Source organism: Eucyclogobius newberryi, unplaced genomic scaffold, assembly GCF_026437365.1.
Source record: "Eucyclogobius newberryi isolate DKJ021-1_F unplaced genomic scaffold, fEucNew1.0.hap1 SCAF_19, whole genome shotgun sequence".
Classification (NCBI taxonomy): domain Eukaryota; kingdom Metazoa; phylum Chordata; class Actinopteri; order Gobiiformes; family Gobiidae; genus Eucyclogobius; species Eucyclogobius newberryi.
Genome location: NW_027315823.1, coordinates 22020235 through 22032582, shown reverse-complemented (window position 1 = coordinate 22032582; position 12348 = coordinate 22020235). Strand labels below are relative to the sequence as shown.

At 41.2% G+C, this 12348-nt stretch overlaps 1 protein-coding gene across 1 annotated transcript in view; it reads right to left on the bottom strand.

Moving 5' to 3' along the window:
• chd5 (chromodomain helicase DNA binding protein 5) overlaps positions 1–12348 on the bottom strand; it is a 35332-nt gene that overhangs the window by 21950 nt on the left and 1034 nt on the right. Inside the window, exons 2-7 of the mRNA XM_072452174.1 lie at positions 9053–9201; positions 3719–3934; positions 1330–1448; positions 594–835; positions 298–410; positions 53–182 (exon numbers count right to left, since the gene is read on the bottom strand). Of these exons, the coding sequence (XP_072308275.1) occupies positions 53–182; positions 298–410; positions 594–835; positions 1330–1448; positions 3719–3934; positions 9053–9201 (969 nt within the window). The remainder of the gene's footprint in view (positions 1–52; positions 183–297; positions 411–593; positions 836–1329; positions 1449–3718; positions 3935–9052; positions 9202–12348) is intronic.

Genomic DNA, 12348 nt, shown 5'->3' with positions numbered 1-12348 from the left:
GTAGAAAATGTTATTTTTAAAAAATAGCAAGCAACGATAAGTGTAAACATACTTTTTCTTTTCTTCCTCCCACGTCGAGACTTCTTCTTGGTGGTTGTGGCACCCGTTATATCAGAGAGCAATGAGGTACTGTGGATGCTTATGTCATCAAAGTCCGACTCTTCTAAGAAGTCCTCCTCACTCTGCAAAAACATACAGTGAGACAACACACATGAGAGCTGGAAATGAACACACTGATGACTTCTGCAAAACCCAGGACAAACTGGCACGAGGAGTCTTTTAGAAGAGAGGACATACCGAGGATGCTTTCTTCTTCTTTCCACTTTGGCCTGACTTTGATTTGGTCTTTTTCGCCTTGGATTTCTTCCTTACATCCTTTGAAGCTTTGCTTTTCTTTCTGGCTCCAGGTCCTGAGAAATCCGGGCCACACAGGCATGCATGTATTACTAGTGTTGGACACACAAGGCTGGTCCCACAACCACTTTCCAACAATCACCTTTGTACTAAAACACATTTGCCCCCCAGCTTTGTACTTCGTAAAGCAGAGACTATTACTACATAGGAGCACATTGCCACAGTTAAGTTGACCTTACCCTTTCCCTCTTTGGTTTTGGCTTTTTTGAGTGGTCCCGGCTGAGCGATCGGCTGGCTGCAGCTCACAGATATTGGCTGAGCCACAGTGACTGTCTCCACAGCGGCAGCCACAGCGGCCGCCACAGCAGTGGCAGATGCGCCTTTGAACGGATTGTTGGCACTGAACTCCCGCCATTTGGCCCCTAACACTGTCATCATCTTTGACATGGGAATCTTGGGGTTCTTCTTGGCAATGAGTGGCCTGTGGGAAGGCACAGAGGGAGGTTAACAACGGCAGCTTTATTATGTCACACTTCATTCTCCTTGATGTAGCACTGCTTCACTCAGCACCAAAGGGATCTGGGTGTGATTTGTTGTCAGCCCTGTGCCCCTTAAGTTTTGTTCTCCCAGCTTTCCCTGTGCCTGTGAGCTGCTTGTGATTTGTCATACAACAGCTTGAGACGTGGCTCTGTGGCCTGTGAAAGATAGTAGGTCAGAGAGAGTCCCAGTGCCTCCCAGCTGTCACAGGCATCCAGTCGTCAGCTGACTCCACACATCTCTGCAGGAGTCAACAGAGCCAGACAGCCCCAGGTGAGGCACACTCTTTATACAAGCGCTCAAACACAAAGTGCTGTGTTTGCTGCTCACACCACTCTCTGTCTCACTGTAGTGTTTCTGTTGAGGCTGCTCACTGACAAGCCACGGCACAAAGCTGTTTAACATGACATAATAATCCCGACTCAGTCAGACACTTGCCTGAGGAACTGGCTGAATGCCTTGTAGTTAGTTAAGGTTGTGTAGTCGTCTTCAGTGAAGCCATACTGGACATCTTCAAGACCCCATTCCTGCATTAGCTGTCCGGAGGATTTGGGCTCCTAGGAACAAACATACACACTACAAATGAAATAGCATATTGTACTAGTATTCACGGTATTTTTCCCCATTTTGTTATGTTACAGCCTTATTCTAATTTCTGGATTAAATATTTGTTTTGCCTACAACAACAAATATCCCATAATGGCAATGTGAAAAAAGGTTGAAAAATGGTTTGATTTTATTCTTGGCAAATGTATTAAAATAAAAAAATGTACACAGCCTTTGCTCAGTACTTTGTTTAAGCGCCTTTTGCACTAATTACAGCCTCAAGTCTTTTTTAATATAATGCTACAAGCTGCTACACCTATTTATGGGCAGTTTCTCCCATTCTTCAGAACCTCAGTCAGGTTGGATGGTAAGCTCAGATCTCTCCAGAAATGTGTAATTGGGTTCAAGTCTGAGCTCTGAAGTCAAACTGTTTCTACCTTAACAAAACTTACAAGATCAATTGAGATTTTATACACTGACAAACATATTATGCTTTTGAGAACACAGATTCCTCGATTTCCCAGTTTAGGCCCAACAGTTACTTGCACGTGATGTGTGAAAATGTGCTAAGGGTCATTCTAATGAAATTCAAATCTAAATGCTCTCCCAACAGGCGCACACTCAGACCAATGTATATTATCATCTAATCTTATCCAATCTAACCCGAGTGGAAGCTGAGTGTGCTCTCCTGCAGATGGGATCCAGCACAGGTTTTACTGAAGGTATCTGTTGCCTTTAATGCGTGCTGGTACCAAAAGGACCCGCTTCTGCTCGTCTCGGCTCTGACTCAGCGCGTGCAAGCGTGTGACTGCTGAACGCACTTCAGAGGGTCACAGAGGAGTCAGACAAGGTAACAGAGACAGAAGAAAAAAAAGGATCACCGGGAAGAGACAGTGTAGACAGGAATAAAGTTGTTTGTTATTTTCATGCGGGCCTCGCTGGCTGACTGTGCCTGAATGTGCCGCACGTACATCAGAGTCAATCAGCTCTTTAGCCTGCAGTGTGCCACTCCCCTGGGCCGTCAGCGTGAGAGGGATTCCTCAGTGGTAGACACAAACTCACCAGCCACTTATCCTCTATTTAGCACAGCTAGCAGGAGGTATCCCCCACAAACACATAAGGCTGTGGCAGGGGAATCCTGCAGCTCTATAGTAACTGCCGCTACATTCCTCTGACACTGATGAGAAAAATGTTTGCACCATTTAGTCTGAAACCTTAATTAAACAACCATTTAAATGCGAGTTGGATTTGCCCAGGGTTCATTGCAAATGTCATACTTTTACGAAGGGCTGTATAGAGAGATAGCAATATGTCGATATATCAAAATGTAGATCATATTTTCAATGTGGTTTTAAAAATGTGTAATTGGGTTCAAGTCTGAGCTCTGGCTTTTCTACTCAAGGACATTCACAGAGTTTTCCTGTAGCCGCTCCTTTGTTGTCCTGCTGTGTGCTTAGAGTCGTTGTCTTGTTGGATTATAGACCTTTGCCCCATTCTGAAGACCAGAGCGCTCTGGAGCAGGTTCTGATCAAGGATGTCTCTGTACACTGCTGCATTCATCTTTCTGTTGATCCTGACTGGTCTCCCAGTTCCTGAAAAACCTCCCCACAGCATGATGCTGCCACCACCCTGCTTCACTGTAGGGATGGTACTGGCCAGGAGATGAGCCCTGGTTTCCTCCAGACACGACGCTTACTGTTCAAGCCAAATAGATCAATCTTTGAGGTTCCAAAACTTTTTCTATTTACGGATGATGGAGGCCACTGTGCTCAGAGGAACCTTCAGTGCTGCAGACATTTTTCTTAACCCTTCCCCAGATCTCCATCTTGAGACAATCCTGTCTGAGGTCTACAGACAGTTCCTTGGACTTCATGACGTGCTTTGTGCTCTGACATCACTGTTAACTGTGGGACCTTTATATAAACAGGTCTGTGCTTTTCAAATCATGTCCAATCTACTAAATTTACCACAAGTGGACTCCACTCAAGTTGTAGAAGCATCTCAAGGAGGATCAGGGGGAAAACAATGTACCTGAGCTCAATTTCAATACTTTTTTATAACCTTACAAATAATTCTAACAGCTTTCTTTCAAATTGTTATTATGTGGTATTTTAATCCATTTTGGAATAAGGCTGTAAGATAAAATGTGGAAAAAGTGTTGTTTTTTTATGCGCTGTGTATCAAAAATGGAAAAAATATGATCATGGTAATATTTGGTCATAAGCCAAAACTTCAGAACCACCAGATTTCCCACCAGATGAACATGTTCATGAACACCTACCTTCGACATTCCATCATCATCATCATCCTCCTCCTCCTCCTCCTCTCTCTTCTTCTTTTTGGGTTTCTTTTCCTTCTTCTCTCTGGGTTTTTTCTTCTTCTTTTTGCCCTCATACATACTGTTCTCACTCTCGTAGCCCACTTCAGGATGACCTCTGTCCTCCTCCACCTCTGAGTGCTCCTCTAAGTCACTGTCCACTCTGGGTAGTAAGCCTGTCTGCAAGAAAGAATATATCATACTTAGATTTTGTGCTAATTGAAAGATCATTCTAAGACAATACAAAATAACTGAAAAAAGCGTAAAGTTTAGTTATGCTTAGTGAGCTTAAAGCTAGTTTAAGGTCTGGAGGAGGCTCCAAGGGCACTGCACTGAGGGCCCTCACGGCTCCTGACAGGTTTCCCCAGCTGCAGTGAAAGTAGAAAATACAGGGGTTGTTTTAAAAGAAGACAACCCAAAATCAAACCCAGGGGTATTATTTCACAACTCAATCACCGTTACAGCGCCACCATTTGATAATTAAGTTTTCAGTGATTTATTTGTGGAGAAGGAGCGTGTTTAGCTACAAGGTTGAAGTTCACAGCAGGAAAAGGCAGTGAACTCCTCGTTCAGGGATCAAGGGACCCCGGCGGCACGCTTGATATTCTCTCGTGTTGAAGTCAATGTTAGGCAGTCATGCACATGGACGATTACATTTATTCCTTAATTTAGTGTTCAACCACATAAATAGAACATTAATTTTCATTTACACTAATGACAACCACCAAACACAGCTTTGAAGACAGATTATTCATAGTTTTCTGTTGATACATTTCGAGGACATTTTTGTTTTGAATTGTTGATTGCTAAGGCAATGCTGCTAATTTTTCATTACTCTGAAAGCCACATTAATGCTTTACCCTTGGGAATAAACCATACCAAATCTGGATTCACCAGCAATGGAAATATCACTTTTCAAATATAATTTAAAACCATACTATTTGTATGCAGAACTACGATTGGATTGTTTGCCTAACTAGACTGTAGCATAAATTTGTTTTTGTTTATTGAGGGAAGCTGTATTGCAACGGGGAAAAAACGTTTGCCGCAAACGCTCCAAAATTAATTGTTTTAATACGCTTAATTATTGAAGATTCTATAGTGCATTACAAAACTCTATCTCACCCAGTTTAAACAGGCTAAATCTAACCTCTGTAGGTCTTTACATGTGAATGCCAGCACGTTATTCTTCTGACGTTATACAAGTGCGTTGTCTGATTATGTTCAGAATGTAATTATAGATTACAGAAAGTAGCCTACTACATGCCTGTTGCTTGTATGTGTGTATCCGGGAGAAAGTGCAGCGCTGGAGAAAGGCTCACGTTGCTGTAGCACAAACCAACCTCAGCAGCAGCCAGCCTGTGTTACCATGGTGACCGAATTTGAGCAGTGTCTGGCTCTCTCTCTCTCTCTCTCTCTCTCTCTCTCTCTCTCTCTCTCTCTCTCTCGCTCTCTCTCGCTCTCTCGCTCTCTCTCGCTCTCTCGCTACTTTTCTTTCTCGTTCCTCACCCTTTCGATCTTCCTCCCACCCCTTTGCACAACTTCCTTTTCTACCACTTTTTTAATCCCTCACTCTTGTGTTAGTCTCTCTCACTCTATTAACAGGGTCGGCTTTCTAGCTCTCGTTTCCTTTTATCAACCCATCTTTTTTTTTCTGCTTCTTTTTCAACCGCGCAGGGTATAACGACAGCAGCGGCAGCCAATGGAACAGCGCCATCCAATCAGAGACATTTACATAACGAGCTGGTTATGCAGAAAAGGCCTATGGTTGCCCAAGCAGCACCCGTCTAGACAAATCTCATTTATGCATAAGGATGGCAACAGAGAGAGAGAGAGAGAGTTTGAGAGAGGGAGAGAGAAATAAAAAAAGAATTGAAGATTGTGATGGGGGATGGGTATTGGGAATGGAAATGGTGGAGAGCAATAAGCATGAAAGCGTTCTCACTATTGACGTAAAGAGAAACTAGGCAAACAGTGCATGGCCCAGGTCCAACAGAACAAACACAGCACAGAAACGCAAAACAGGACAAAACAAAGGATGCTCGGTCAACTTTCAAGAGCAGGAAAATGAGATAAGTGCTGATAATGTAATCGAATTAGACGCTTTCCCATTATGGTGCTGCCTTCGAGAAATTACTGAGGCACTGTAAATATCAAATGAGCGTTGAAATGTGCATAACAACAGGCTTGGCAGGAAGAGCACCTCTTTGTCAGCTCGCACATGGACCACATATAATCCTCATGTTTATAATTTTTTCAATGAATAAAACTGGATCACAGACAAAGGCACAAACACATGAGAAGTATCACAAGATGCATTGGGTGTTGTGATGTATGAGCATCAGCATTAATAATAAATGACTGATGTAATGCCATGAGGAGTTGATGCAATGTGTTACAATAAACCTGTCATTTCATCAAACATGTCCACAATAGCATAAAGTCTTTAATACCACTTTAAAAGCACTAGAACATCTCTTGAGACAAAGTTCCAAAGGCACTCTCTGTTGTCTCAGTCGCATTTGATTTCATATTTTTTTGGGGAAAAATACAAAAATATAAAAAATATTATGTTTGAAAAGTTTCAGTTTTGCCTTCAGACAGCTATTGCACCATGTCTATATAAGCTCTCAGCTGTTTCACAGCAAAATAAAATGGAATTCTGTCAAGAGTCAAGACGTTTCTCTTCTGAGATTCAGACTGAACTAACGGAGCTCCTCTAACCCTAGTTATACAAAATGAAGATATAGAAGAGACCATTTCGATCAGGAAGGACTTTTCAGAAGACTCTGTACAATTATGTATGTTAATAGATAATTATTTGATTATATATTTCATATATTATATATTTTAAGGTAAGAAAAGGTGCTTTTATTTTTTATTTTAACAATTACAGCTTCCAAGGCAGCTTCAACGTACACTCTATTGTGGACAGATCACTAAATTTACATTTGTATTTTGAGATTTACTTTTATGATGGGAATATATCTGGCTCGCTTTGGCAGCCCTGAGTCAGTTAAGTAAATAAATGGAGAAGCGTATGGCTAAGTATGGCTTCAAATAAAATATATCTTTAGGAACCACGTCACATAATCCTATCCTTCTGTTTTCCGACTCGAACACACAAGAGCACAACTCAGACCCCAATTGACCTCTGCCTGGGGCTTGACAAACACCAGTGGGGAGTTTAATGTTGACAGAGAGGCTGGAAAACCCACTAATAACGGTGCAACGCGGAGCCAAAACAAAAGAGGCAGGCGTGGGCAGAATGAGCAGTCTTGTGTGTCGCGGTCAGGACGAAGTCAGGTGAAGTGAGTGAGAGCAGAGCGGAGAGAGCAGCTTGTGGAGGGAGCGTGAGAGCGCAGCGTGTCAGAGGGAGTCCCCCGTCATTAGCCCCGCAGTGAGGCCCACAGCTCAGTGTTTACCACCAGCAGCTAAAGGGCCAGCCAAGCTCGCCTCGCCAGCCAACAGAGGGGAACATCTTGGCCGTGTCCGAGCCCTTAACACGGCCAGCAGAAATACTCAGGGGACAGTTCAGCACATCCAAGCATACAGTGTGTGGAGAAATGGAAAAGCCTAAGTGTTTCTATCTCACAATTCTAACAAGTATAATCGAGACACAGGGACACGGATGAGAAATGTTGTGGGGCACGTCAGGAGGAGCAGATGGTGCTGAAAACTGGTTCAAAAGGAATATGCAAATCAATACACATTTGCTAAGTTGAGAATTATAATGGGAAAGGTTAATAAAAAAAAGTGTCTTAAAACGTATTATTTGAGGTATCAGACAAATGTGATCAAATGAATCACAAAAGTGCAGAAATTTCACTTTAAACATATATTTGACAGTTTACAACACAGCTTTTTGTCAGTTTTTGTTTTAATCAGCGATTAGTTTTAATCAACGATTCTACTCGATATTCAATATTTGCATATCTTCAAACCAACATTCATAATATTATCAACATTTTTACATATTGCCCGACACTAAGCAGTATATTACCACCAATGAGCAACCTAATTGTAAAACGAGTGTCTAGAAAAGTGATTTATACGACGCATAATTACTATTCACATACAATAAATAAATAAATACACGCTCACGCAAAAATATTTACTTTTCATACTTTGAGCAGACAAAGCGTTAGCTCATTAGCCTTAACGCCTACTTAATGCAGTGCTAATGCTTCTGGCAGTTTTAACGTCAAACTTGTTCTCTAAATGTCAGAGACTAAAAGAAGCCTGGGAATATTCAAAGGTCTCTTTCTGCCCAGACCTCACAGTTATATTCTGGCACAGACCTGTTTTCTGACCTGCCACCTCCACCATCAGCTCCGCAGGCACAAACTAGCGCTCTAAACGGGCCCTCAGTGTCCACAGCTTACACCGCCAATGACCCAGACACTGCCAATGTTTTACTGTGAGACGGACCACAGGCTGTCAGTGAGCCGTGGTTTTTAAACAAGTATCAGGAAAAAGGGTTGGCTCTTAACACCCAACAGACTGCAATGAGATGAAAGGTGCATTTTGTAACTCTTTGATCACATGTACGCCACCTGCCTGTTCCCATTAAGATGTCATTGCGTTGCCGGGAATGTTCCACAGTGTAGCGTTAAAGCTAACTGGAATTTGATTTTATTTTTTCAATTACAGATGCTTTTATAGCAAAAAAATACCTGCATTCTTTTGTGAGCGGACTAGTCTCTCCACAGATCTGACCTGTAACGTGGCTTGGTGGCGTCACATGCTCGTCTCCATGGAGATACTGTAAATATGTTTAATATCCTACTGTGGAATATTCCAAGCTAAGCATAGCATCACCTTTATAGACAACCAGGACAACAAGTGCAGCAGTACTTTGCTTGGAACATGTTGTACAAAGACTGGAAATTGACCAATCTGTAAATGCATTTAAAACCAAGCTCAAAGCATTAGAGACTGCCTAAATAATGCGATTGTTTTTCATAACCCCTGTTACATCATGTCATTTTAATGTTTTGTTTGTATGTATGTTGTAATTATGTGTTGAACTTGAGCCTCTTTGCCAGGACTCTTTTGACTCTACAGTTTAAAAAGAAATGACCACAAACAAATTAAAGTTTTACGGGACAAACAGTGCTTAAAAATGAATTAAAAATGCATTCAAATAAATCAATTGAAAAGTAGCAACAAGAGTACAGCCAAAACACGCCTTTCCCTCAGTACAATAAACAAAATGGCACAGCAAAGACTGTGGCTCGCGGCACACGTTAGAGCCAAGCTGCTGTGAGTGGGTCAGCGTGTGAAGTACCAACTTACCTCCTTCTTTCTCTTTTTAACTTTAGGCGTTTTGTCCTCTTTCATCTTCTTGGGCTTCTTGGGCTTCTTTTGTTTGAGGGTTTTGTCAGAGAAGAAGCTTGTGAGCGGAGTGAGAGGGACAATGTTGCGCCGTGCCTCGTCGTCCTCATCTGAACAAAAAGCATACGTTAAAAAAAGACAGTGTTAAGAGCAAATAATAACAATATAAGAAGTCAAACTGTTTCTACCTTAACAAAACTTACAAGATCAATTGAGATTTTATACACTGACAAACATATTATGCTTTTGAGAACACAGATTCCTCGATTTCCCAGTTTAGGCCCAACAGTTACTTGCACGTGATGTGTGAAAATGTGCTAAGGGTCATTCTAATGAAATTCAAATCTAAATGCTCTCCCAACAGGCGCACACTCAGACCAATGTATATTATCATCTAATCTTATCCAATCTAACCCGAGTGGAAGCTGAGTGTGCTCTCCTGCAGATGGGATCCAGCACAGGTTTTACTGAAGGTATCTGTTGCCTTTAATGCGTGCTGGGACCAAAAGGACCCGCTTCTGCTCGTCTCGGCTCTGTCTCAGCGCGTGCAAGCGTGTGACTGCTGAACGCACTTCAGAGGGTCACAGAGGAGTCAGACAAGGTAACAGAGACAGAAGAAAAAAAAGGATCACCGGGAAGAGACAGTGTAGACAGGAATAAAGTTTTTTGTTATTTTCATGCGGGCCTCGCTGGCTGACTGTGCCTGAATGTGCCGCACGTACATCAGAGTCAATCAGCTCTTTAGCCTGCAGTGTGCCACTCCCCTGGGCCGTCAGCGTGAGAGGGATTCCTCAGTGGTAGACACAAACTCACCAGCCACTTATCCTCTATTTAGCACAGCTAGCAGGAGGTATCCCCCACAAACACATAAGGCTGTGGCAGGGGAATCCTGCAGCTCTATAGTAACTGCCGCTACATTCCTCTGACACTGATGAGAAAAATTTTTGCACCATTTAGTCTGAAACCTTAATTAAACAACCATTTAAATGCGAGTTGGATTTGCCCAGGGTTCATTGCAAATGTCATACTTTTACGAAGGGCTGTATAGAGAGATAGCAATATGTCGATATATCAAAATGTAGATCATATTTTCAATGTGGTTTTAAAGATATGCAAAATGTGAATATTGAGTATCATTTATAATTTTTTTGTTGGAAATTTGAAAATATGGCAATATTTCTAAACTTGTGATTCATTTGACAGACATTGCACATTTGTCTGATAATTAACCCTCAACTCACACGTTTAAAGGATATTTTAACACATTTCTGATTGGACTGGCATAATATTGTATGAATATCATTATCGGAAGAGCTCCAATTAACCCTAACCCTTGAGCCCATTGTGTTTTATTAATTTATACTATCCTGCCATTTAAAGGTGCACTTTGTAACTAATCTGGTGTGGAGACCAAAAACAGCTCAGATTTGTCCATGTTTTTCAAGGAATCTTAACAGATGTACTTGAATAAAGTCACGATCAAGTGTGGAACCTTCAAGGCAAAGCAATAACCATGGAGACGGAGTAGACCCTCACACCAGAAAAGTTACATAGTCGACCTTTAATGTGTCTTGGGACATGTATAGAGCCTTAAACATGAATCTGCAATACAATAACAGACAATAAATGATGATGAATTGGAATGAGGAACACTGGCTGAAATCAAATAACAAAGCAGTTCAACCAAGTTAAAAGTACATAAATGGCGGCAAACAAACTAATTTAAGTTGAACCATTTACGAATAAATGTATTAAACATATATTGCTCAAAATTATAGCATATTCATAGTTTTTTTTTTACTTAACTATAAATTTGTTTGTAGTTTGACCACATTTCTGTACAAACACTGCAGGCTCTAAGCTGAAAACCCATTTAATGTTGCCAAGGGTATCGTGGCAGTAAAGCAGACTACACCAGTGTATTTTTTCTCTTTATTGATTTAAGAGTGTGGTTCGAGAGCTGAGGGCCATTACAGAAATCTATTATCAGTCATTTAGAAATTTAATCTTCATGGCAGCCATCTATGTGTCTGTTGCGAAGGGTATAGAGCCGGGATGAATGAAAGAGGGCGTGAAACCACTGCAAGCCCCATCTGCAAGTGCACCATGCCAGCTTTAATGCATTGCCAACGTGCACACATAAAATGGTGTCAACTTTCACAGAGAAGAGGCCAAAAATAGACCTCTATCCAATTGGGGACGACATTGAACCAACACAAAAGCCCAAGACAATCTTTTAATTTGGAGATAGACCCAAACAATTAGAGTTTTGCCAGTGTGGTGAAACAAAAGGAATCAGGACGCTTAATATGTCAAAGTCAGTCAAGGCTTTATGATGAGTCCGTTGGGGAAATATTTCATCATGAGGTGTTTTAATTGTGTGGGAACATCCGATTCAGGGGATGTGTGACCTTATCTGTCAGTCAGATGCACTCAACAAAGGGCGTAGAGTGGACTCACTATGTCAACAGCTTCGTTATGTACATGATGTCACCGACATGTAATGGGAAACAACACCATATGAAACATTTACTCATTCTTAAACCTTTACCTTCGACTGTTAGGATATCATGAAGCAGCAGTAAAGCTTATTGATTGTGTTGTGAAATGCAAGTTTAAAATGGAAGATCCAGCTACTGTGTGCAATAGGGCTATTAGTATTCATGGCACATATATTATCAGATCTGCCCTTGTTATTGTCATGAGGCAATGTTTTCTCTGCTTTTCAAAGAAAACGTAAATCTTAAAAGCTCTACTGTGATTGAATTGTGAATTCCAGTCATATTAACCAGAGCTGAGGGAAGGATTAAAACAAAAGTTTTAACTTCATCATGCTCCTTTTCAAACGAGTCAAATGTTTTTGTCTTTTTTTCCACTCATATTCTGTAATTTATGTATATGTTTTAAATATTGTTTTTTATTATGTGCTGTCATGTTTGAAATAATCAAATGAAAACATCCCAAAAATAAACAAGATGGTGCATACATTTCACTGGATAATGAATTAGTCCTGTTCAAATTCCACTGAGGTGGAATCCATATTCCAATGTTCTGCCTCATAGGTCAGTTCTAACCTAACCATTTCCATTAGGTGAATTCTTAATATTTCAAGCGGCTAAGGATAGATTTTCTCCAATCCAACAGAAGAGTATAGGCCTGTGCTAAATGGGTTATTATAGCCTACAGTATATGACTTCCTGTAGATCCCTGATTAGAAATATTGATTAGTCGGTCTCCTAATGGCTTACATTAATTTC